At 43.9% G+C, this 26258-nt stretch overlaps 2 protein-coding genes across 3 annotated transcripts in view; one reads left to right on the top strand and one right to left on the bottom strand.

Annotated features, from left to right (window-relative positions):
• HPS3 (HPS3 biogenesis of lysosomal organelles complex 2 subunit 1) overlaps nucleotides 1–3660 on the top strand; it is a 33681-nt gene extending 30021 nt beyond the window's left edge. For both annotated transcript variants that reach the window (XM_077826050.1, XM_077826051.1), the window contains exon 17: nucleotides 150–3660. In XM_077826050.1, coding sequence (XP_077682176.1) covers nucleotides 150–277 — 128 coding nt within the window. In that variant the 3' untranslated portion in view covers nucleotides 278–3660. The remainder of the gene's footprint in view (nucleotides 1–149) is intronic.
• CP (ceruloplasmin) overlaps nucleotides 3162–26258 on the bottom strand; it is a 38156-nt gene continuing 15059 nt past the window's right edge. The window contains exons 7-19 of the mRNA XM_077826052.1: nucleotides 26065–26204; nucleotides 25031–25171; nucleotides 24684–24895; nucleotides 23876–24026; nucleotides 21383–21595; nucleotides 19432–19639; nucleotides 16338–16477; nucleotides 9726–9854; nucleotides 8503–8609; nucleotides 7524–7740; nucleotides 6694–6833; nucleotides 5856–6018; nucleotides 3162–3232 (exon numbers count right to left, since the gene is read on the bottom strand). Coding sequence (XP_077682178.1) covers nucleotides 3162–3232; nucleotides 5856–6018; nucleotides 6694–6833; nucleotides 7524–7740; nucleotides 8503–8609; nucleotides 9726–9854; nucleotides 16338–16477; nucleotides 19432–19639; nucleotides 21383–21595; nucleotides 23876–24026; nucleotides 24684–24895; nucleotides 25031–25171; nucleotides 26065–26204 — 2032 coding nt within the window. The remainder of the gene's footprint in view (nucleotides 3233–5855; nucleotides 6019–6693; nucleotides 6834–7523; nucleotides 7741–8502; nucleotides 8610–9725; nucleotides 9855–16337; nucleotides 16478–19431; nucleotides 19640–21382; nucleotides 21596–23875; nucleotides 24027–24683; nucleotides 24896–25030; nucleotides 25172–26064; nucleotides 26205–26258) is intronic.

The raw sequence follows: 26258 nt of genomic DNA, 5'->3' as shown, positions 1-26258 counted from the left end.
GTATCTGCTGCTATTTGGGTCCTTCTCTTAAATCTACTATAATCACAGTATTTAAATATTTTGCTGATTTAGTGACGTTAAAGATCAGCTCTATAGTGCGTTGCACTTATACTATGTTTAAAATCATCTATATTTCTTTCCCTGTGCAGAAACTTTATCAGTGGTTGCCATGGAACTGGAACTAAGGGATTTCCTTAATGTTCTACCAGAGGATGGGACTGCAGCATTTTTCCTGCCACATCTACTTCAGTGCAGCAAAAGGAAATTGGTGACTTAAACACAATGAAAAATGTGGACTTGAAAGCACTGGAATAAATAGGCAAAACTAAATGGTGGAATTGTACATGAAGTATTGTGGGAGTCCATCTACTTGCAAACTACCTGGGTATATTGTAAAAACTGGCCTTATATTGTATAATAAGACAATCACTACTTGAGGTAGAGTATCAATTTTGTAAATGAAAGAAAAGCGTTCCCAGTGATAAAATGTCACTGATACTGGCAAATCGAAAGAATCCCTGTTTATCCTATGGAACTGAATATTGTGTTATTCAGCAAAATAGTTGACGAAGTTCAGACATTTCCTGAGTGAGAATGTATATTCTTAATGGAGAAAAATATAGCCAGAAGGAATATTGTACTACTTAAAGTTGCACAAAATTCTATCCCACTATAGTGTTCATGTAAAAGGTGAAGCAGGGAATGGAAGCTGTCACTCCTGGATCCCATGTCTTCAGCTAGTTAGGCCCCAATCCACAAAATACGTAAGCTCATGGGTGTCTTTAAGCATGTGCGTAGTCTTATTGACTTGTTCTTCCAACTGGAATTTCTGGAGACTTGTCATGGACTTATAGATATGCACGTGCTTGAGTAGTTCAATTGAATTCAGGTTGGAAGAACAAGTTAAGGGGACTGCTTGCATGCTTAGAGTTCTGCACATGGACAAGACTTTGCTGGATCAAGTCTTATTCATCAAATGTGTAGAAAGTGGTTCCCAAGAGAAATAACTATCTTTCTGTAAGTAGGTCACAGATGTTTTCTGCTGTTCATTTCTCCTTCTCCCATCACTATATTCAGTCTCTAATGGACAACAAGCATCTTCACCTCTGGTTCACTTCTTTCCAGCTACATTATTTTCTAGATGGCCCACCAAACTAGCTGTCTTATGTCTTTGTTTTTACCATGTATTTTGAAAAGGGGTCTCTCAATTACAGAGTCACTTTTTCCCCTCTGTTCTGAGTCGAAAGACCAAGAAGGCATTTCAACTGCAATACAATTGGGAAAAAAACTACTGTCATAATGATTGTATGAACAGTGATAATTAAGATTGAGTATTTCATTTTCATTGTATTAAACTGTTTTCCAATATTCAATGGTAAGAGAAGAGTTCTTTTATACAATGTTACTAACAACTCTATTCTAAACAGCTGTGAGCTAATTGCAGTCAGACTATCACAATAGGGATCAACCATCTGAGAATCTAATTAGCTGACTAATTGGATTTCATATTGCAGTAGAGAGAGCCTGGAGCGCTGGGCCTGGTGCAAGATTTGAGGCCTAACCCAGAGCTGTGAACCAGTCAGGCCACATATTAAAGCAGATGCTTACAAGTCCACTGTCCAGTACATGAACTTGGCAAAGTTTTTGCTAGTGTACTAGACGGAATGGCTAGGGACAGCCCTGGGTGTGAAAGATGTATCTGTCAGGAGTGTGGATTTTTCACAACCCTAAGAGATGTAGCTATGGCGACCTAATCCTTGGTGTAGACAATGGTAGGCCAATGGAAGAATTCTTCTGTTAATCCACCTCCCCAAAATGTGGTAGCTAGGTCAACTACAGCAACGGGCGAACCTCTCCTGTTAGTGGAGTGAGTGAGTGTTTATATTGAAGCACTATGGTGGTACAGCTGCAGCTGTGCCACTGTAGTGTTTTAAGTGCTGGTGTATGTACCCTTATGCTCCCAAACCGCTGTTAGGAAATATCCTCCAGATTCTAAATACTTAATTTAGGGCTTATCTGCATGAAACACTTCACTGCAGACACTCACTGCAGCAATGGGAGGGGCTCTCCAGCTGGCGTAGCTAATCCACCTCCCCACGAGGCAGTATCTAAGTCGACAGAAGAATTCTTCCATCAACCTAGCAGTCTTCACAGAGGGTTAGGTCAATTTAACTACATCAGTCGGATGTGTGGATTTTTTCCAGTCACATAGCTGGGTCGACCTAACTTTTTTGAATGGGACCCAATCCAGTAGGTGCCCTCCGAGTATGCCTGACAGATGGGGTCCTGCCCGTGATTTCGATAGCTGAATGCCTTTCTTCCCTGGATGTGTGGATAGCTCTGGGGCTTAGGTAGGAGATAGGCACATGGATGCATAGAGGGAGGCAGCATTTGCTCATGCCCAGAGGCAGGAAGTTAGGCCTTTTACCTTGAAAAACTTAGGTGCTGAGTGAGTTTAGGCACCTTCAGTGTTGGATGGGCATTTTGTGGGTCACAGTGGAGCCAAAACTGGGAGTTAAGTACTTCTGTGGATCCCACCTCACCTGCTTCATCAGTTCATTTCCAATTACGTCTGAGACACCTGTGACTCTTGAACTCTGGTGAAAGCAGCTGGGACAGAACGTTGTGAAACAGATTTCATGTTTTAATTTGTAGTCACATAGTGTGGTGGGTGTTCACCCCACACCAGGCCCTGAAGGGGTTAAGGTGGCTAGTGTGGCCAATTAATTGTCTAACCTACACCTGGAGGAGGAGCCAGGTGAAGCCCACCTGGACAGGAACAGCCAGGGCTTGTATAAAGCCAGGTAGCCGAAAGAAAACAGGACTGCAAGGAGGATGGCTGCAGTCTCTGAGGCTAGGGAGAGAGGGGAGTTTGGCTCCAAGGGAAGGGCATACCTGAAGAAGGAGTCTGCGAAAGGCATTTTAGGAAGCAGTGGTCAATTATACAGGAGGGTTTTTTATTTATGCAAAGAGTAATTTATAGGCTATGTATTCACAGAGCTGTTCCAAACTATGATCCATGTGTTACCAGGGTTGTTCTTGTGGGACAGATGATCCTTTCTCAACTTGGTTCACAAAAGGCAAGTGGTCCAGCTGTCCTTTCTTAAGAAGTGCTTCATCAAGTAAAGACTTTGGAGAATCCTTGTGATAAGCCAATTCCTTCATTCTGTTCTGGCTGTTTTGATTTTATGTGTGAACTGCTCAAACATCCTTGGGAACAAAGACTGTTGCTCTGCAAAGGGGAAAAGTGTTTCTGTAAAACCTCATATCAATGCAACAAGCTATTTTTCGTGTGTAAGAGAAGTAACACAAAAAGATTTGTCAGTGCACCCATTTTCAGGAGAAGTTAGGATCCAAACCCAAAAACCCACCTTAAAATGCTGGGAGTTCAGACTGGGTTGTATGTTGTGACTTGAGTCAATCTCTGTATCATTATGAGGGATCCATTTTACTACGTAGGTGTGTAGGGTAAAATCTGTTTTACATATTTCACAGTATATTGTGTAAATCAACTTTTACTTTCTGTACGAGTCTGGTATAAGCTATACTTGTACTCTGTTTTCTAAACAAGATTTACTTACAAAAGTTAGATGCATTTTCTGGTATTCATGCTAAATCATGTACACTTTTAAATATAGATCAAGAGTTAAAGATGCTTTATTACCTAGTTTCTGGTATTTTTAATTGTGGTGTTTACTATAAAGTTAACATCTTTTACCCCTTTCTAGCACAGGAAAGTTTTTAGGAGTGTTTTTTTAAAAATGGTGCTCATTTGAATTCAAAATAAGATTTAATCATTCCTCAAATATCTGCTCATGGTGTTTGTTTTAAATAGGAAAACTTGTTTTTAATAAGGGCCCATTCTGCAAACCCCTTTGTCTTTTGTGAGCAATCGCATGTGAGACAGATTTTTGTCTGAAGGATCAGATCTCAACTCTCATATCTGGGGAGGGGAGGGTGGATAGGAAAAAACTTCACTACTATCTTCCTTTTATTATGTTGATGGCCAGCCTTCTCCTTAACTAAAATACCCTTCCAAGCATAAGAGATTTTTCCTGTTTCTTTGATCTGTTCTTCTGCCCATTGTCATATCCTGTACCTACAGACCCCTCCCAGACATTCATTTTCTCTAGTTTTGAGGGTGGGGTGGAAAGGGGAATCAGGCTTTTTGTAAAACAATTATTTTAAAAGTTCTATATTCTTTACCTTCCAGGCCCAAGCTAACCTTTTTTATATGATTAACACTCCCTTATGAAAACATACTAATTTTAAAAAAATTAGTTTTATAGGGGCTTTTCAATTTTACATAACAGCTATGGGGAAAATATTTATATAAAATGCATGAGAAGGCCTGTAATACTATAGAAATGGCATTACTTAGCTGTGGCAGCATTCTGTCTCCTAAGTAAGAGTGAACACTGAAGGGATAATATTTTTATTATACTTTCACTGGTGTGAGTCTGGTGTAATTTGACTACCTGTGGGCCTAATTCTCTAAACACTTCTCCATGTGAGCAGTTCCATTGACTTCAATGGAATTATGCATGCATTTATGGAAAGGGCATGTGCCTTGGTAATTGCAACCTTGGGGCCTTAGCCCAGATTCACAAGTGTAAATGAAATGACGATCTAAAGTGTATTTTTACACTTTAGATCATAACGGGTGCCTTGTTTGTTTGTATTACTGTAGTAATATCTTATCTCCCTTTGATATACGTAAGAGTTAGCAGGAAGCTTTTGCTAAACCTTAATTGTAAAAACTTCATTTAAGAGTTTGGATTTTTGTTAGAGATCATTAGAAACCAGGGTAATGTTTTCAAAAGGGCCTAAATCTCATTGAAAGTCAAGAGGATTTAGGTGCCCAAGTCCCCTAAAACTAATCCAGCAGTGCTTAGAAAATACATTTAAAATGGCATATTTTATAAGACAATTCATGAATTCTATATGCTCCACCCAAATATTTGACATTCCTGTTTACAATAACTTTTTTTTCTTTTCCTTTGGCTTAGAACTATAGTAATATCTCTCTCACTTGGGAATATATAAGCTACAGATTGATTAAAGGTTTCTGGTACAGGGCCAGAAATAGAAGTTTGTTGCCAATGGAATTGTATGTATTCAGCTGCTTGTGGGATCAAGTCTTTTATCCGCTTTAGTTGCCCCTGCTTACACATGGAATGAGATTCTCACCCCTACTCTGGGCCTTTTAATGCCTGAGAAGACTGTCAGAAAGGCAAAAAGAGGATTTAAAATCCTGTGCTGCATCAGGGAATTCCTCCCTGGATGCAGGAACTGAGAATGACAGCTGCAGGCTGTGTTCCAAGGCTGCCTGTGTAAGGCTTAATGTAGGGGTTGTGTTGGGGCAGGGCCTTGGCATGTAGCACTGTGGAGATTCTGGGCAGTGTTACCCACAGGGCAGCCAAAGGGGGCTGCTGTAACTTATTGGTGGTATGATAGTGCCTAGGAGTCCCTATTGAACTACGCACTGTACAAACACAAAATAAAACTGACAATCATTATCCCAAAAAGCTTACTTAGATAACTGACCCCTTCTCCCCTAGGCTGTCTAAATTACACTGGGGGCTGCCCTGGCCCAGGTTTCTGGAGCACTCCAGAATCAGGAGTGCAGGGGTTGCTTAAAGTTACCTTAACATGCCCATCTCTCTGGCTGTGAATTCTGTGCTGCACCTACAAGAGCTAAATTTGGTCCTTTGTAATACACTCAGGCCTTCTCATCTCTCTTCTTCCCCATGGGCCTGATAATCTGCTGCTCAGCACCTCTTGGGATATGGCCTATATTCAGTAATACATCCTTAAACATGTCCCTCTGATTGATCTAGGTTAGCCAGTCTTACCTTCTTTCGGGAGCACTGTGTAGGTAGTTTCCATGCCACCATGGATATGGTCAGTCACATGACAGTGCAGTAACCAGGTGCCAGGGTACTTTGGAAGCATTTCCACAGTTTGAAATGTGCCAGGGAAAAGGTCAAAGACATCAGCCCGGTAAATTCCAGTGCGCTTCAAGGGGAAAAATAACAATAGCAATTACACCTATGTAATGGATAAATACACAGTGCTGTATCGATAGATGGCTGTACAATGGGCTACGTTCTCCTCAAACTTACACAGGTGCTCACACTCTCACAGAAGTCATTCAGTGTTCTTAACAGGACTTCTAATGGGATTAAGATAAAGTTTTGGCCCAGTATGTTAGAGAGACAAGGTGGGTGAGGTGATATTTTTTCTTGGACCAACTTCTGTTGGTGAGACACAACTTTTGAGCTTACACAGAGCTCTTTCTCCAAGTATGTCAACTCCAAAGCAGTCTCACTTCACAGAGCCATTAATTCATACGTTCATAGATCTTCCTTTCAGAATTTTTAACTAAAAAAATTTAACTAGGACAACCGTGTGAGGGGGTGGGAGAAGCACAATTTTCATATCATGAGTGTGGCAACTTGGAGATAAATTGTGGAGGTAGCATGAGACACATACCTATACTAAATCCCATCATCAAACGTTATCTTGTCTTCTCTTATATAAAAGTATCTTGGTCTGAGCAAATATTTTTTATATATAAATACTGTAAATTCAAGTTACAGGACTGTGGCTTAAGATTGTAACATCTCATTCCCTCATAATTCTCATGAAAAGAGTGAACAAAGTAAGAAATGAACATAAAAGGAATTTTACCTTATAATCAAAGCTATGGCCATGGAAATGTGCTGTATGCATGTCTACTTCATTCCCCATTCCCATCAGGTACCAGCTTACTTTATCTCCAACATGCATTGTAAGACCATGTAAGTTTCCAAACAGTTTTCCATTAATGGCTGGGGAAAGGGGGATACAAAACACATTTTGTATTGTTATCTAGGTTTTAATGGCAGAGGAATTTGAGAGTTTAATGCTAGTGGTAGGCAATCAGAACTACTTTGAATGTCCCTTAAAAAAAATAAAGGCACTGACTGAATGTACTGTCCCTATCAAATAAGAAAACCTATGAGGATAGGATCTGATGATATGATACATCCCACATGTGCTCAGTGGGAAAAGAGGCTAGAGAGTGCTCTACCCTAGCATAGGGATGATACTGTGAGGTCTTGTGAATCTTCAGCTCCTGTAGAACGCAGAATCGAAGCTCTCAGGAGATGCTCAGTACCTTTCAGGATTAGGCCTTATATTAGCACTTGTTGTTCAACCCAACATGTTGAAATTTAACAACTGATTTTAGGGATTAGAATTTCAATGTGGATAACTTTATGGGTAAAAATAGAATATGATAAAACCATATTTTGTATTTCAGTATTTTTATTTAAATGGAACTTAAGCATAGGCTTAAGTGCTGTCCTGACGAATAAGGGTTCTTGCCTATCTGAGTAAGGCTTGGGCCTGATAACTGGACATCCGTTAAAGCTTGGAAAGTCACATATACACCCAGAACCAAAAGATCACAGATTTCAGAAACAAATTTGACAGCCACAGATTTCAAAGATACAGTGAAATGAAACTGGGAAACGTACCATGCATTTTATTGCTTTCAATAAATTCCTCATCTTCTTTGTTTACTTTGTCTGGATTGGCAGAATAAGTTTTGATATTTTCATCTAAGTACCAAGACTCGTTTTCATCAAAAACCATAAAAAGAAGAGCAAATTCAACTCTCTTTTTCAACAGAAATGTGGGAAAATACCGCTTGGGACAGACAACAAGCGTCCCTATTAATCCACTGTACGTATCCTGAAAACACAAAAACAAAATTCTCATGGGTGTCTTATCTAAGTAGAATGGGCTTTAATAGCGGAGTGGAATACTCATGAGTAACAACATCACTACAGCGACTGAGAATGCATTTCTGCTGGCATTTGGTAATTGACAATTGAACAAGGAAATCTCACAGATAAAGAGGAGGGTTATTCATTTAATCCTGGGGCAGCACAAGGTGCAATACAGCATAAACAGCAACTGTTTCTTCTCTCCGTCTATTGTAGTTGGTGCTAGAGTTAATGTTACAAAACAGCTTCAATTTTAATCCTGTTTTAACTTGCTTGTCTCTTTCCAAAATTCATTAGAGATATTTTTGTACTTGGTCTCCATTCAAGGGTGACTTCAACTAAACACACATGCAATAACCCTCTGTTTTCAGATTTTTTTTTTTTTTGCACTATTGTGCTCAATTTGCATGTGACAGTTTTCCATGCAAATGACCAATTACATATTTGCTCCATTAATGTAATCAGCTCTTTCACTTTCAAGGATTTTTAGGATGGTTGCTTTAAATATTAGTTTAGGCTAACCAGTACTTAATAGCAGGAATGCAGTGAAATTACAAACCAGTAACTCAGTATGGAATTATTATGCCCTTTAAAGTAATAAGTCTGTCTAAATAGCAGTGGTAGCAGGGGCTTTGCTTTCATCAGAGAAAACAGCAAATGGAAGAGTTCAAACTCCTTTCCTTTTCACTGTAAAGGAATTTTTGTTTAACTGTCATTAGAAACGTACCTTAACTTTATCCACAACTGAGTAATAAGCCCAAGGAATACAGGAGGGATCACCTTTCCCAGAACCAGATCGGTCAGGGATTTTCCAGATGTAGGTTCTTGTTTCACCTGAATTAAGTACATATTAGTGTATTTTAAAGGTGTATTCACTTTGTTCATCCAGTCCACAACTTTATTTATTCAAAGAAGCTGATGGCAACTAATTCAAAGGATGTTGTCAAGGATTTTAGGTCTAAAAAATTGACCAAGTTGATGGGGTTCTCCCCCATCCTCACTTGACAATGAAATCATGCTTTGCAGGATAGTTTAACAAACAACCCAGTGCATGATACAATTCATTGCCCTTCAGGAAAAGTTATCTAAGAAGTTGTCCTGAAACAGATGGTATTTTAATTTACAGTTTATTTTTGCCATGAACTTCCTCTTCTTGAGTGCAGCTGTGGCTGACTCATTTGTTGTTATTTCCCTTCTGCAGATACTTGAACTCTTGCTCAAATCCCTTTGTGTGATGGCACTATTCAGTTCTGCCACTTCTTAGCAAAGGAACCCTGCATTCTATGAAGAAGACAGAGAACCCAGAATAACTTTTGAAATAACAAAGATTGCATAGGCCAAATCATGCTGTTCTTAAATTGCCAAATCTATTTTCTTCAATGGGAGACTTGCCTGTTTAAGGACTGTGAAATGTGACGGCAGGATCTGGCGCTGTATTTCTAAGGCCAAGTCTACACTAAAAATTTACATTGACCCAGCTGCGATGCTCAGGTTGTGAAAAATCCAAACTCCTTAGTTAAGCGGTCCTAACCCCCGGTATAGATAGCGCTAGTTTGATGGACAAAGCCTTCTGTTGACTAAGCTAGTGCTTCTTGGGAGGTGGATTAATTATGGCAACAGGAGAACCCCTTCCATCACTGTAGTGAGTGTCAGCACTGAAGTGCTTTACCAGCACAGCTGCAGTTGTCCCACTGTTGCATTGTAAGTGTAGCATAGCTTAAGATACAGCGCAGTAATTGTAAATGAGGAGCGTTAAATGCTAATTAACTAATAGTTCTATGAAAATATTATAACTGATTGTATTTTCATGAAAGCAATACCACCTTAGTAAAATTGCAGTGGCTGAGTGGAAGAAGGGGTTTTTTGGGTTCCCCGCTACCCCCCCCCCAAGCCTTTATTAAATAGCTTGAAGTTTGCTGTGAGCACAGTGGAGTAAGTGATATGGTTTACCCGGCTGAGTTACAGCAACAATGGAACTGTCCGTTTTCACTCCGTGGGCATGTATAGAATAAGGTCTCGTGGCCAAATTCTTAAAAACAATTGTAACTTTATCGCCAACGTTTGCGAGAAGCAATGGACCTGTTGGGTTGAAAAGAGAGACAAATCTTTCCCAGCTCGAAAGATGGTCACACTAGTAAAACTTCTTGTGTTATGTGTGAACATGCAGCAGAAGTAGGCATGAGGTCTCTACTCTAATACCTAGCCCAGGAAAACTGAGTCCAAACCTGGTGAATTATTCATTATGGAAAGAGTAGATTCAGTAAGCACAAATAGTGTGTAATAATTGTAAATTGTTTATTAGACTCAGATTAAGGCCAGAAGGAACCATCCTGATTATCTAGTTTGACCTCCTGCACATCACAGGCCACAGAACCTGTCCCATCCACTCCTGCAATAGGCCCATAACCTCTGGCTGAGTCACTGAGGTCCTCAAACCTTGATTTTAAAGCCTTCAAGTTACAGATAATCCATCATTTACACTAGTTATAACCAGCAAGTGACCATGCTTCAGGGGAAGACAAAAAAACCCAGGGTCTCTGCCAGTCTAACCTGGGGGGAAATTCCTTCCTGACCCAAAGTATGAAGATCATTTAGACCCTGAGCATGTGGGCAAGACCCACCATTCAAAGCCCCAAAAGAATTCTCTCTAGTAACTTGGAGCCCTCCACATTTAGTGTCCCATCTCCAGCCACTGGAGATATTTGCTAATAGACACAAATGGTATATGCCATTGTAGGGAACCTTATACTATCTCCTCCATCAAGCTCAGTCTTGAAACACGCAAGGCTTTTTGCACCCACTGACCCCCTTAGAAGGCTGTTCCAGAACTTCATTTCTCTAATGGTTAGAAACCTGAGTCTCATTTCAAGCCTAAACTTGTTGATGGCCAGTTTATATCCATTTGTTCTTGTGCCAACATTGGCTCTTAATTTAAATAACTCCTCTCCCTCCCTGGTGTTTCTCAAACCCCTGGTCTACACTGTGAGGCGGGGGTGGGGAATCAATCTAAGTTACTTAACTTCAGCTACGTGAATAACATAGCTGAAGTCGACGTACTTAGATCTACTCGCCGCGGTGTCTTCACTATGGTGAGTCAACTGCTGCCGCTCCCCCGTCAACTCTGCCTGTGCCTCTCGCAGCGGGGGAGTACAGGAGTTGACGGGAAAGTGCTCGGGGATCGATTTATGGCATCTAATTGACTCCCCCCCCCCCCCCCGGATCGATCACTGCCCGCCAATCAGGCGGGCAGTGTAGACATACCCGCAGATGTCCACGTGGGCACCAGTGATACTGCCAAGAATGACCTTGAGTGGATCACTGCGGACTACGTGGCTCTGGGAAGAAGGATAAAGGAGTTTGAGGCGCAAGTGGTGTTCTCGTCCATCCTCCCCGTGGAAGGAAAAGGCCTGGGTAGGGACCGTCGAATCGTGGAAGTCAACGAATGGCTACGCAGGTGGTGTCGGAGAGAAGGCTTTGGATTCTTTGACCATGGGATGGTGTTCCATGAAGGAGGAGTGCTAGGCAGAGACGGGTTCCACCTTACGAAGAGAGGGAAGAGCATCTTTGCGAGCAGGCTGGCTAACCTAGTGAGGAGGGCTTTAAACTAGGTTCACCGGGGGAAGGAGACCAAAGCCCTGAGGTAAGTGGGAAAGCGGGATACCGGGAGGAAGCACAGGCAGGAATGTCTGTGAGGGGAGGGCTCCTGCCTCATACTGAGAATGGGGGGCGATCAGCAGGTTATCTCAAGTGCTTATATACGAATGCACAAAGCCTTGGAAACAAGCAGGGAGAACTGGAGGTCCTGGTGATGTCAAGGAATTATGATTGGAATAACAGAGACTTGGTGGGATAACTCACATGACTGGAGTACTGTCATGGATGGTTATAAACTGTTCAGGAAGGACAGGCAGGGCAAAAAAGGTGGGGGAGTAGCACTGTATGTAAGGGAGCAGTATGACTGCTCAGAGCTCCGGTAAGAAACTGCAGAAAAACCTGAGTGTCTCTGGATTAAGTTTAGAAGTGTGAGCAACAAGAGTGATGTAGTGGTGGGAGTCTGCTATAGACCACCGGACCAGGGGGATGAGGTGGATGAGGCTTTCTTCCGGCAGGTTGCAGAAGCTACTAGATCGCACGCCCTGGTTCTCATGGGTGACTTTAATTTTCCTGATATCTGCTGGGAGAGCAATACAGCGGTGCATGGACAATCCAGGAAGTTTTTGGAAAGCGTAGGGGACAATTTCCTAGTGTAAGTGCTAGAGGAGCCAACTGGGGGGGAGCTTTTCTTGACCTGCTGCTCACAAACCGGGAAGAATTAGTAGGGGAAACAAAAGTGGATGGGAATCTGGGAGGCAGTGACCATGAGTTGGTTGAGTTCAGGATCCTGACACAGGGAAGAAAGGTAAGCAGCAGGATACGGACCCTGGACTTCAGGAAAGCAGACTTCGACTCCCTCAGGGAATGGATGGGTAGGATCCCCTGGGGGACTAACATGAAGGGGAAAGGAGTTCAGGAGAGCTGGCTGTATTTCAAGGAATCCCTGTTGAGGTTACAGGGACAAACCATCCCGCTGTGTCGAAAGAATATTAAGTATGGCAGGCGACCAGCTTGGCTTAACGGTGAAATCCTAGCGGATCTTAAACATAAAAAAGAAGCTTACAAGAAGTGGAAGGTTGGACATATGACCAGGGAAGAGTATAAAAATATTGCTCGGGCATGTAGGAATGAAATCAGGAGGGCCAAATCGCACCTGGAGCTGTAGCTAGCGAGAGATGTTAAGAGTAACAAGAAGGGTTTCTTCAGGTATGTTGGCAACAAGAAGAAAGCCAAGGAAAGTGTAGGCCCCTTAATGAATGAGGGAGGCAACTTAGTGACAGAGGATGTGGAAAAAGCTAATGTACTCAATGCTTTTTTTGCCTCTGTCTTCACTAACAAGGTCAGCTCCCAGACTGCTTCGCTGAGCATCACAACATGGGGAATAGATGGCCAGCCCCCTGTGGAGAAAGAGGTGGTTAGGGACTATTTAGAAAAGCTGGACGTGCACAAGTCCATGGGGCCGGACGAGTTGCATCCGAGAGTGCAAAAGGAATTGGCAGCTGTGATTGCAGAGCCATTGGCCATTATCTTTGAAAACTCGTGGCGAACGGGGGAAGTCCCGGATGACTGGAAAAAGGCTAATGTAGTGCCAATCTTTAAAAAAGGGAAGAAGGAGGATCCTGGGAACTACAGGCCAGTCAGCCTCACCTCAGTCCCCGGAAAAATCATGGAGCAGGTCCTCAAAGAATCAATCCTGAAGCACTTACATGAGAGGAAAGTGATCAGGAACAGTCAGCATGGATTCACCAAGGGAAGGTCATGCCTGACTAATCTAATCGCCTTCTATGATGAGATTACTGGTTCTGTGGATGAAGGGAAAGCAGTGGATGTATTGTTTCTTGACTTTAGCAAAGCTTTTGACACGGTCTCCCACAGTATTCTTGTCAGCAAGTTAAAGAAGTATGGGCTGGATGAGTGCACTATAAGGTGGGTAGAAAGTTGGCTAGATTGTCGGGCTCAACGGGTAGTGATCAATGGCTCCATGTCTAGTTGGCAGCCGGTGTCAAGTGGAGTGCCCCAGGGGTCGGTCCTGGGGCCGGTTTTGTTCAATATCTTCATAAATGATCTGGAGGATGGTGTGGATTGCACTCTCAGCAAATTTGCGGATGATACTAAACTGGGAGGAGTGGTAGATACACTGGAGGGCAGGGATAGGATACAGAGGGACCTAGACAAATTGGAGGATTGGGCCAAAAGAAATCTGATGAGGTTCAATAAGGATAAGTGCAGGGTCCTGCACTTAGGACGGAAGAACCCAATGCACAGCTACAGACCAGGGACTGAATGGCTAGGCAGCAGTTCTGCGGAAAAGGACCTAGGGGTGACAGTGGACGAGAAGCTGGATATGAGTCAGCAGTGTGCCCTTGTTGCCAAGAAGGCCAATGGCATTTTGGGATGTATAAGTAGGGGCATAGCGAGCAGATGGAGGGACGTGATCGTCCCCCTCTATTTGACATTGGTGAGGCCTCATATGGAGTACTGTGTCCAGTTTTGGGCCCCACACTGCAAGAAGGATGTGGATAAATTGGAAAGAGTCCAGCGAAGGGCAACAAAAATGATTAGGGGTCTGGAACACATGACTTATGAGGAGAGGCTGAGGGAACTGGGATTGTTTAGTCTGCAGAAGAGAAGAATGAGGGGGGATTTGATAGCTGCTTTCAACTACCTGAAAGGTGGTTCCAGAGAGGATGGTTCTAGACTATTCTCAGTGGTAGAAGATGACAGGACAAGGAGTAATGGTCTCAAGTTGCAGTGGGGGAGGTTTAGGTTGGATATTAGGAAAAACTTTTTCACTAGGAGGGTGGTGAAACACTGGAATGCGTTACCTAGGGAGGTGGTAGAATCTCCTTCCTTAGAAGTTTTTAAGGTCAGGCTTGGTCCTGCTTTGAGCAGGGGGTTGGACTAGATGACCTCCTGAGGTCCCTTCCAACCCTGATATTCTATGATTCTATGATTATGTGTTTACAGAGAAGAATCACATCACCTCTTGGCTTGTTTAGCTAAGGCCTGGACTACATGGCGGGGGGGTTCGAAGTAAGATACGCAACTTCTGCTACGCTATTTGCGTAGGTGAAGTCAAAGTATCTTAGTTCGAGTTATCTGGCTGTCCTCATGGCGGTGAGTGGATCGCGGCGGCTCCCCCATTGACTCCGCTTACTCCTCCTGCCAAGGTGGAGTACAGGCGTTGATTCGGAGATCGATTTATCGTGTCTAGACGAGACACGATAAATCGATCCCCGATAGATCTGCTGAGCCGGCGGGTAGTGAAGACGTACCCTTAGATCCTTAAGTCTCCTCCAGTAAGGCACGTTCTCCGTTACTCTGATCATCCTAGTAGTACTTCTCTGCACCTGATCTAGTTTGAATTCATCTTTCTTAAACATGGGAGACTAGAATTGCACACAGTATTCCTGGTGAGGTGGTCACCAATGCCTTGTACAACGGTAACAACACTTACCTATCTCTACTGGAAATACCTCACCTAAGACAGACTAGGATTGAATTAGCCTTTCATGGCCACATCACATTGGCAGCTCATTATCATCCTGTGACTGACCAGTATACCCATGTCCTTCCACTCCTCCTCTGTTACGTCTGACTAAGTCCCCAATTTATAGCAAAAAGTCTTGTTGTTCATCCCTAAGTGCATGACCTTGCACTATTTAAATCTTATCCCACTCCTATTACTCCAGTTTTCAAGGTCATCCAAATCTTCTTGTATGATATTCCAGTCCTTCTCCATATTGGCAATACCTCCCAACTTTTGTCATCTGCAAATTTTATTAGCACACACTGTCTTTTTGTGTCAAGGTCATTAATAAAAATGTTAAAAAGATTTTAGCAAACCTACCCCTGTGGAACTCCACTAGTAAACCCACCTCACCAGGAATACTGTGTGCAATTCTAGTCTCCCATGTTTAAGAAAGATGAATTCAAACTTGCAGTATGACCCACTGTTAGTGTTACCAGGTGTCCGGTTTTCGACACCTCGTACTGACCAGGCCATTAAAAGTCCCGTTGGCAGGCTCCCTACCTGTCTGCGTGCGGCTCCCTGCAAGTGGCGAAATGTCCCTTGGCTCCTAGGTGGAGGGGTGGCCACCTGGGCGGAGGTAGTGCACAGAGCCACCTGGCCATGCCTCTGCTCAGGAGCCAAGGGACACTTCGCCATTTGCGGGGAGCTGCCTGATGTGAGCACTGCCTGGAGCCCGCACCCCTCACCTCCTCCTGTGTCCCAACCCTCTGCCTCAGCTCAGAACCCCCTCCCACACTCCAAACTCTTCTGCCCCAGCCCAGAACCCACTCCTGGACCCCAAATCCCTCATCCCTGGCCCCACCCCAGAGCCCACACCCCCAGCCAGACCCTGCACCCCTACCTCCTGCCCCAGCCGGATCTACCTCCTGCATCCTGAACCCCTCATCTCCGGCTCCAGCCCAGAGCCTGTACCCCCTCTCACACCACAACTGCACCCAAAAGCACAGATTATAATGCAATGTGGTAGTTGAAGGTGTATGACAGCAACTTAAAAACAATTGATGATTTCAACTAATGGACACAGCTGATGTATTACTCTGACCAATATTTTCAAACCTGTGTCTGACGTGACTCACCTAAGTAGGTAGCCTAACTTTCAAAGGTGCTGAGCATCTATAGCTCTCATTGAAATCCGTATGGATTTAGCTGTCCAATCTTAGACCAAATTTGAAAACAGTGCTGTATGTACCTTAAATATAATGCATGCGTTCATAAATTGGGATTTCCTCTTCTACTGCAAACACAGGTCCAGTCTCACTTACATCTATGTAAATCAGGACTAATTACGTTCAAGTCCAATGGAGGTATACTGGTGTGAGTAGAAGCAGGCCCAGTGTTGTTCTGCTTACTCTCTAGTTTGTCTTGTAGAGTAGAAATCACTGTATTCGGATTCATAAAGTCTGCATTTGTCAGGTCTAAATTTATTATGACCATACCTAAAATTTCCAGATGCTGCTGCTCCTCTGCTCTTTCCTTGGGAGTGCTGAACGTGCTGTCTGTGTATTCCCTATAAACAGCTTTCTTGTACTTCGAACCAATGAACTTATCTTCTTTATTTAAAAATGGATTTCCAGGGCTAGAGGAAAGGAGACAAACTCAGGAATTCAATAAAAGCCTCTATGTTCCTACAGCATCCTTCACAACAGTATGTCAGGACCCTGTACAGTTAACCATAATAAAATTGCAAACACAGCTAAATACTACAGTAAACGTACCACTGAATTGGCTATTTCTACTGTACAAATATTTTTTGTTGTGATGTGCCTCTGGATCATAAAGAAAACAGCCATTGGGAAAAAGCTAGAATCTCAGCAGAGATCAGGAGGCCTACAACTACAAAGATTCAAATTCAGCAGGGTACTTACGCAGGTGAGCATTGACTTCAATGGACCTGAACGACTTGTGTATTTAAACAGTGGGTCCCTGCCCACGTACCCAGCTGAGCTGAGACCCTGGTCATTTTGTTTGGGGTTAGGCTGATACAGAAGCTGTTCTCGCCAGAAGCGGCTTTGGCACCTAAACCGCCTCACTCTTGGAGGGGGACTCCCAGCTTTGGATCACAAGCAGACATGGGTGCTGCCACACCCCTGGTTTGAAGCGGTTTCTATTATATACAGGGTTTACGGTTTGGTTAAATGGCTCTCAGCACCCCCACAATGCAAATTGTTCCAGCATCCCTGCAAGCAGAGAGAGGTGCCTCGCTGCAACCTGCAATTCAGTGCCTGTGACACTTTCTTAGGGTACCCCGGACTGTGGGTCACCATGTTCCCCCCGTATGAGCACTGGCCTGCTAAACCCAGGGTTGTGAGTTCAATCCTTGAGGGGGCCATTGAGGGATCTGGGGCAAAAATTGGGGATTGGTCCTGCTTTGAGCAGGGGGTTGGACTAGATGATCTCCTGAGGTCCCTGCCAACTCTGATATTCTGTGATTCCCAACCCCCCGCCTCAGTGAGAGAGTCTTGCTGATGTTAAACTTCATACGTGGGTCAGCTCCCTGACACTGTCCGTTAGCCACCAAAACAAAATCCTCAGGGCTCTGCAAGCCCTTGCTTTGCCTTGGAGATTAATACTTGGTGTATTCTAGGCCCCGGACACCTCAGAAGCGTCTATCCCCCTGTTGTGTCCAGTCCCCTCCACAGACACTCTCAGTAATTATCAGGTTTGTTAGTATACACACACCAGCTTCTTTGATTCAACTGAGTATCAGCTCCATTATAACACCTCAGCACTGTAATCTGTTTATACTGAAAGCAAGTATAAGTTAACAAAGGTTAAGATTTTAAGAGTGAGAAAGGGTAATATGAAAAGGAGGACTTGTGGCACCTTAGAGACTAACAAATTTATTTGAGCATAAGCTTTCGTGAGCAGTAGCAGTGTGATACCAGCTTTCATTTGATACTTTAAAAGATGCTATTTATGGATGAATGCCATGAAAGCAATGTGTTAGTTGTAGTGAGTTTGTCAGGCCAATTAGGAGTTGCTGACAGAGTAATGCAGTTGGCACCACTGGGCCTCTGTGTCACAGCACTGACCCTGTGGGAGGAGCATGGCTTAGGACCCCCCTTGGTGGCATCTCCTATTGGCTAGCTTAGATGGCTCCCCACACTGGCTTTTGTGGATCCCATATTTAGGTATCTATCTCTTCCCGTTCATTGTACAGGGAACCTGGGCAGCTATAACTCAGTCTTTGTGGATTACAGTAATTTTCAAGGTGCCCAAAAATTAGGTGTTGCAAAACCTAAATCCCTTTGTGGACCCAGACCCAAGTGTCCCCAAGGATAGGAAGAAGCCTGCAGAGCTCTGCATGGACTGAGAATTGCTGGAGAACAGGGTAGTTAATTGACAAAACAATGAAATGGCGGGTGTGGGGACAGCTGAATGAAAATATGAACAAACTAACAGGTGTAAATATAAACAATTACTTGGTATATTTCAATAGCCTTGCCTGGAATTGGAAGCCGGACAAATGTTTAGTAAGCAGTGAATACCACGGCTGGGACTCAGTCACAAAACACCCTAGCTCTCACTGACATGAGCTCATAACTGGGGCAAACTAAACAATCAGCTGACTGAGACAATAAGAATAGTCGGAGTAGTAATCCATCTAGGCTAAGGCTTCATAGTGATGCAGGTCTGATTATGGGGTAACAGTTCTCCTTAAAATAAAGGAATTTTTACATATGTGGGAAGTAAAGAAGAGAAGGGTCATTCTCCTTGGTAAATGTTTACCATCTAAAGCCTGCATGGGGTTCTCCAAGCAAGTAGGTAAGATGTTACATATAAGTGTTTGTGGCATTATGTACCTCAACACCCCGATATTCACCAGTGTCATGTAATTATGATATATGTTTTGTACAAAGTATGTCATGTGAGGTGTTATAGAAAAGGCCATGATCTGCTGAAACCTACTGTTCCGTCAAAATATGTATATCATTAGTGGGTATGAAATTCAGATTTTGCTGTATGGTTGTTGAAATCTGTTGTAAGTTTGGGAGTCTCCATTGCTAGTTCTTTAGTGACAACAAAGGTGGTAAGCCACACCCCGGCAGGTGTTACACGACCATTAATCAGCAGGGGAGTTGTAAACAAGGGTTTTTACAATTCTTTAAAAGAAGCACCACACAGTTGGGATTGCTCAACCCTGTGACACAAGGCCCCCCAGGACATGCCTGGGCTAGTTTCTTTCCAGGGCTAGTTTCCTCCCGCCCACGACCCATAACCATAACAAGTTAGGCCTTGTCTACACTGGCACTTTACAGCACCGCAACTTTCTCTCTCAGGGGTGTGAAAAAAGGGGAGCGCAGCAAGTTTCAGGGCTGTAAGGTGACAGTGTCCCAGCACGGGTAGCTACGCCCCTCGTGGAGGTTTTTTGTGTGTGTGTTTGTTTTTTAAAAGAGCGCTAGGAGAGCTCTCTCCCAGTGCTATGCCGTGACTACACCAGCAACGCTACAGCGCCTTAGTGTTGCTAGTGAAGACGTGCCCTTAGTCTCAAACATGTTGGTGATGGGGTTTTTGGATATTCGTTATTACCTTTCCTCATGGAATTCATGCCTCTCATGTTCCCATGTTCTGTTGGGAGAATAGTCCCATTCAACTTCCACTGCTGCAATATAGTAAGTCTTTTCATGCAAATATAGCGATGGAAACAGATTCCACCAATCGCATTTTTTCACTTTGTATTTCTGTTTCATGCCCCCGGTGTAGTGATCTGTTGTCAAGCACTCCACTTCAAAAACCCCTAGAGAGAGACAGACAGAGACACACACATAACAAGCAAGGAGATTAAAAGAAAACCTGCACAGATAGGAACCCTCAATCTATGTGTCCTCTATGTCTGTGCTGTATCACCTGTGTTGATTTAGACTATAAACTCCTTGAAGCACAGACTATAAACTCTAGCAACATGCAAGGTGCTTGTCCAATGGTCCTACTCAGTAGTAAAGTTAAACACGTGTAAATACTGGCAGAATTGAGGCCTTAGATTGTGCTATCCCCCAGCCCTCTCACAGAAATAGGTACCGAAGGAAGGTCCCAATCTCTCTGTTTAGCAATTCCCAGGAGAGGAGTCAAGCAATTTGGGCACCTAAGTAGCTTCCCACTACACACACAACAGTTGTAAGTGGTGGGGGATCCCCCCGCTTACTGGTTAAAGCTGGTTGTCTAGGATGTAAGTTTAGTTTTTAGTCCCTCTGTGCCAGAGGTGGGGGAAAGGATTTGAGCAGGGGTCTCTGACCTCTCAGGAAAGTGCACTAATCACTGAGCTATGGGACATTCTGATGTGGGACTCTCCCAGTTTGTCCTGGTGAAGCTCTTTCCCTATAGCTAAATAATGAAAGAGTGATTTGAAGCAGGAGTACTGAAGCCAGGGTCTCCCACTTCCGAGGTGGATTTCCTAACCATAAAGTCATTTTTTCTCTCTCTTTGAGACCCATTGAGTGTTCCATTGTGAATAAATACTTAGTAGTCAGAGGTTGCCTACCAGATCTGGCCCCGTGGACAACACAGGCAACTGAATGCCTGTCTTCCCTTGGTTTGTGGATTGTTCTGGAACTTAGGTGGGAGACGTTCCTGCCCAGAGACAGAAACATAGGTAGAGGGAACTTCTATCCTGAAAACTTAAGTCACTGAGTGAGTTTAAGAGCCTACAGGGTTCATTGTGATCCACAAAACCCTGCTGGAGCCAAAACTAGGATTTAGGTATCTAAACCCAAGATTTAAATGTTTGAATCTGGGCGTTAGGTGCCTATGTACCTTTGGATTCGGGCCAATATCTAAAACTGTTCTCAGCTTTATACCTTCTTTCAGTCGTCATGTTCTGTAGTAAGCAATGCTCCACAAAATGGCGGTCCTCACACTTTCATTCTGGGGACCACTTTGGAACAGAATCACCTTCTCTTTGCCTAGCAACTCATTGTCTGGTTCAAATTGACTAGATTGTGGCCTGACCTACACAGCCAGGCAAGGATGTAAGGAGATTCCACTTCCCGCTCTTCTGTGCCACTGCATAACCTCCGGGCACCTTGGGTTTGGGGTCAGAAGGACCTGCATACCAACTACCCCCCTGCAAGCAAGAAGGCAAGGAGTGGGTAGAGTTTTGATTTCAGCTGTGTGCTGGCCAGCACAGCCTAGCTGGTGCAGGGAGAAGTGGGGGAAGCAATCTATTATTAGTAATGGGAAATAGGGAACAGGGAAAGACTTGTATCTGCCTGAGATATGATTCCTTCCCTGTGCTGCTTCTGGGAAGCAAAACTACACACACCTTTCACAGGGCATAATGTACAAGCACAATCTACTGCTAAAATGTGTCATTTTGCAAAGCACTGGGAGGACTCCACTGGCTACTGGTAGTCCATGGTTCATTGTCAGAGAACTACTGCCATAAAATGATTAAACAATGAATTTCCTGGTCTAAGCTGCTAATATTACTTTTGCTATGGTAGATGACTATATCAGAGGATGGTAAGGATGGTCATTTATTCACCTTCAGCGTCAGGCTCCATAATAGCTGTAAGAGTGGTGTGTGGAAACAGGTTTGTTGTATCCCTTCTTGTTCCTTTAGTTAGGAAAGTGTTTTCTGAGAAGTAGATCCCATGAATATCAACCTCCGATCCCAAGCCAATCAAATGCCAAGAAACAGTGTTTCCTTTACACATCTCAAGGCCAGGCTGGTTTCCATACATATATCCATTAATAGCTACAGAAAGTTGTGAAAACCAAAAGTATTCTGATTAGTGCATGTAACACATTCTCTATTGCATCCATATTTAGTAACATATGTGGGATAATGTGATTTCCTAGTCTGGCAAAATGTATCATTGTCCTCTTCTATCATTGTCAGAACAAAGCAACTTCTAAACTTTCTAGTTCTTATAAATCAAATATTCAGTAACTTTGAATTACATACTTTATTTTCTTTGAAAGTATGAGTCTGATATGAAAAGCCATTGGGAAAATGGAACCTTTTTATTCAACAGATCAGCTTCCTCTGTGTATTCAGGAACACATTTGCAGACTCTACTGACTAAAATACAGTTTCACTGCTTTATACTTCAGCTATCACTTCAGGGCTAATACAGCTAAGAGAACGCAACGGATTCTATTCCTTCTTGGGTATTAAATGTAATTAAAGGTATGTCTTCACTAGCCATGTTAAAGCGCTGCTGTCCACACTCCCACTTTACAGCGCTGAAACTTGCAGCGCTCGGGTGGGGGGGGGCGTGTTTTTTCACACACCCATAAGTGAGAAAGTTTCAGCGCTGTAAAGTGGCAGGATAGACCAGGCCTACGTGTCAGTTAGCTACACCTGTGCAAACCTAGCAAAGGCAATGGAGCTGCACAAGTGTCACGGAGGGCCTAATTTCAATGCAATGGGAGTTGCACAGGTGTCAATGAGACCAAAATTGGCTTGCTGAATTTGGTGATGAGGCACAAAAAATAAACAAATGCTTGATGCCCAAGTCGCACCTAGAGCATGCAGAGCTAGTAATTTGGGGAGGGGGAGAGGAACACATCTTGAAATCTAAATGTATTTGATCTAGAAGCTATTGAGGGACAATAAACATGAAACTCCATCATGCCATTGTTAAAGACTCAGTTTGTCAGCTGGGGCTGAATTGGGAAGCAGTGGCAGATAGATAAGCTGTTTGAAGATACTTTACTGTACATTAGGGGAGTTGTAGACTATGACAGAGTACAAACACATCCTCAAACTGTTACTTAAGTGACCTTTATCCACCATACAATGGATCCACTATAAAGATGTTAATCCTCAATGAACGCTTAATATTCAGTTTGCATTAATTAATATACAATAATATTCTTCCTATATCTACACCAGTTGGTTAAACTGTACCAAGTATGATCTTGTCCCTTGCTGCAATCTGCTAGTGAGACATTTTTAAATTGTATTTATACACTGTTGTACTGCAAAAGAGCTTTTTACAAATAAGTCCTTAAAAATAATTGAACCACATTTTCAAATAGTCTCAATGAAGCCTCTAACTTTCTATATAGAAACATGTAGAAGTGTAATTCTGCACACACTATAATTTGCTTGAACTGAGATAAGGAGGAATGAGTGTGTGTGAGAGAGAGATACTGACAACATGCTGTATAAAGTACACCTCTACCCTGATATAATGTGGTCCTCAGGAGACAAAAAAATTAAATAAATAAATAAATAAAATAAATCTCACCGCATTATAGGTGAGACTGTTATATCAAACTTTCTTTGCCCCCTCCGCCCCCTGTTCCTTGTTCCCTGACAGCCCCCAACAGAGACCCCCTGTCCCTAATCATCCTCAGGACCCCACCCCCTACGCAACCCCCCTGTCCCCTGACTGCTCCGACCCCTATCCACACTCCTCACCCGACAGGCACCCACCGGCAGGAAGCGAAGCAACGTGGCCACAGCCCGCTCCACTCCACCACCTCTCAGCCGCAGCGCTCCACTTCCCGATGCCGGTGAGTGCAGGGACGCTGGGGAAAGGACACCCCCCGTACTCACCTGTGGCGGGAAGCAGAGCACAGTGGCTGGGAGCTGGCGGAGTGGAGAGGGCTGGGGCCAGGCTGCTCTGCTTCCGCTGCTGCTGGTGAGTGCGGGGGGGGGAGGGAATCCCTTCCCCCAAGCCCCCTCCCCCGAGCGACACAGCTGGGGTTGGGACGAGGGAAGTGGACCGGGCTTCTCCCGGCCCCCTGCTAATCTCCCGAGCCACTCTGGGACTGCGGGGCCCCCAAAAGTGCCCCCCCCACAGCTTCTGCCTTCCAAACTCTGGGGCGGGAGCCCCTGACCGCCCCCGAGACCCTCTGCCCCTTATCGAACCCCTCAGCCCCGGCCCGGCCCCCTTAATACGCTGCTCAGAGCAGCATGTCAGAGCTTTACCGCATTCTATGCGAACCCGTGTTATATCGGGGCACGTTATATCGGGGTAGAGGTGTATTTGCCTATTTAGTTATAATAAAGTTAAGTCCTTACAGTGCATCTTGTTGGACTCCTGGAAGTCCTCATCTTCCTTGTCAATGTCATTAGGATTTATTAGAAACATCAAAATGTTATCATCCAAATACCAGCTCAGATTCTCATCAAACACTGTAGCAAGTAGGAAAAACTCCTTGTCTACATTTTTCTGGGGATAAGAACCAGCGCAAACAGAAAAATGCAAATGAGTAAACTAAAGGACAGCAAAGGGCTTCTATTGGTAAGTTACTTTGTGAATATAACTTACCATAAGGGAGAGCAACATAAATATGGATGGATGGATAGAACCTTTCATCTGAGGAACTCTAAACTCTCTAGCCATCTTACCTGGTCTGTAGCTACCCACACGCTTCTGTCAAACTGTCCCATTACTGACCTGCAGAGACCACCTCTAGAGATGAGGAGGAACCTCAGTATCTATATCATTCAAATCCCTGGACTCCCTGCTGAGATTTGCCAGCCAGGATGCCACTTGGTGCCAGTGGTGGTGGCTTTGTGATGTGTACGTCAGCCCATCAGGAACTGGACTGGACCCCACATTTCATACTGTCCAACATACACCCATTAAATAGTGACAATCTTTAGTTACTGCTTACCATGATCTAGAAATAGCCCATTCCCAGTTCTCTTCTGCATAATCCCACTACCCCAAACAAACAAGACAAACATCCTCCCACTCACCCCCACAAAAAACACCCCAAAGGAAAGCATGTTTAGCCTGGCAGGCTTTTGAAGTCACAGTTCAGGAAGGGAAAGCAGATTGGGTTGGAGTGATGTAAACACTTTCACTTTCTCCTTGAGTTACCTGTTTCCCAGAGGGAAGCAGAGTTCCTTTCCTGCATACTAAGAGAGGGCCCACAAGGCCAGAGTTGGTGTCTTTGACTGAATCTGCAGCTGAATAGTAAAGCCAGGTTAAGCAATCTGGATCTTCCTGGGTGGGACCCACATCTTCTGACACCTTCCACTCGTACGTATATGTAGCACCAGGACTCACGTGTGAAGACGGCGCTTCAGTGCCTGTTATAAAATCAGCTTTAAAAATCAAGCTTAATAGCTAACCTCCCGGTCATAAACACAATTACTTTTATCACAAATGCATCAAAATATACAATTGCTTGTTCTCTGCAGGAATCTCCTGGCTTCCATATTCACCTCCAGAGATGGTGTGGTACAGTGTGCCCTCGTTGCCCTTGCTGTAGCTCACACCGTGAGGCTGAATGCTGAAGGGGTGGCTACCATTGTTCTTGAAGGTCACCCTGATGATGTCACCCACTTCTGCCTTGATTACAGGTCCTTGTAAAGAGCACAGATTTCAATGGTCAGACTGTTTTGATCCAGGTGGGACATAAAGCTGAAGGACTGACACAGGACTTGTGGAAGACAGCAGAATCTTTTACCTCCTTGAATCCTTTAACAAATATACCCCGATCTTAGCCAATTGTAAAGTGCTAGAATACACTGCTGCATGTACAGCTGCAGGGGCACTCACTGGAGTCCAGCACAGGCAGCTGGGCTCCAGCTTTCATTAAGGGAGAAGCTATGGGGACTGGATGATTGTGGGGGCAGAGAGAGGCTAGACAGGGAGGAAAGGAAGGCAGAGGAAACTGAAGGGAAGATAGGTACAGTGGCAAGAAGGGTTGTGGTGAGTGTTCTCTTCAGCTAACCGTCGCCCCAGAGGGTACAGGGAAAGATAGAGGTACTGTCTGAACCCTCTCTCTTTTCTATTTAATTCCCAGCAGGCGTAAATCTTCGTAGGCAACAGCACACGTAACCCCAACCCTATAATCATTTTTGCTGCCCAAGCACATCCTCCATCTCCTCCTGGTATCCTGCCCATCACAGACACCAGCTCTACCGCTACCTCCCCCCATTCAGTTCATGTACTTCTTCACTCACCCCTCAACAGAAGTAACCCAGTCAATGAAAGCACCACCTGCCCTCCTACCATTCATTCTTTTACTCTGTAGCAGATCCCAGGCACCACCTCCCTGCTCATTCATGGAGCTGACTTAACCCTCAGTGCCAGTATAACTTGTCATTTCCACCCTTTCTCCCATATGAAGCTAGTAGCATTTGTAAGCTCTGCCAGTCAAACGAGTCATGTTCAAGGGGCTTACAAATGCTGCGGGTTCAGAGAGGTAACAAACTCCTCCAGCTTTGCCTTAAATTGTTTTACACAGTCTCACCTAAGAGTCCAAGATGTTCTTCCTCGGGGAGCCTTTTCTTACACTTTGTGAAGGTGCCATCTGTGTACTCCTTATAAACCGCTTTTTTATAAGAGCCACCAATTCTTTTTTCATTTTGTTCAAAAAATGTCTGAGACTCACTGTTCAGAAGAAATTTGATAGAAACAACTTTTAATAATACTGTGCTCTTAGCT

Source organism: Eretmochelys imbricata, chromosome 9, assembly GCF_965152235.1.
Source record: "Eretmochelys imbricata isolate rEreImb1 chromosome 9, rEreImb1.hap1, whole genome shotgun sequence".
Lineage (NCBI taxonomy): Eukaryota > Metazoa > Chordata > Testudines > Cheloniidae > Eretmochelys > Eretmochelys imbricata.
This window is presented reverse-complemented; position numbering and strand designations above follow the sequence as displayed.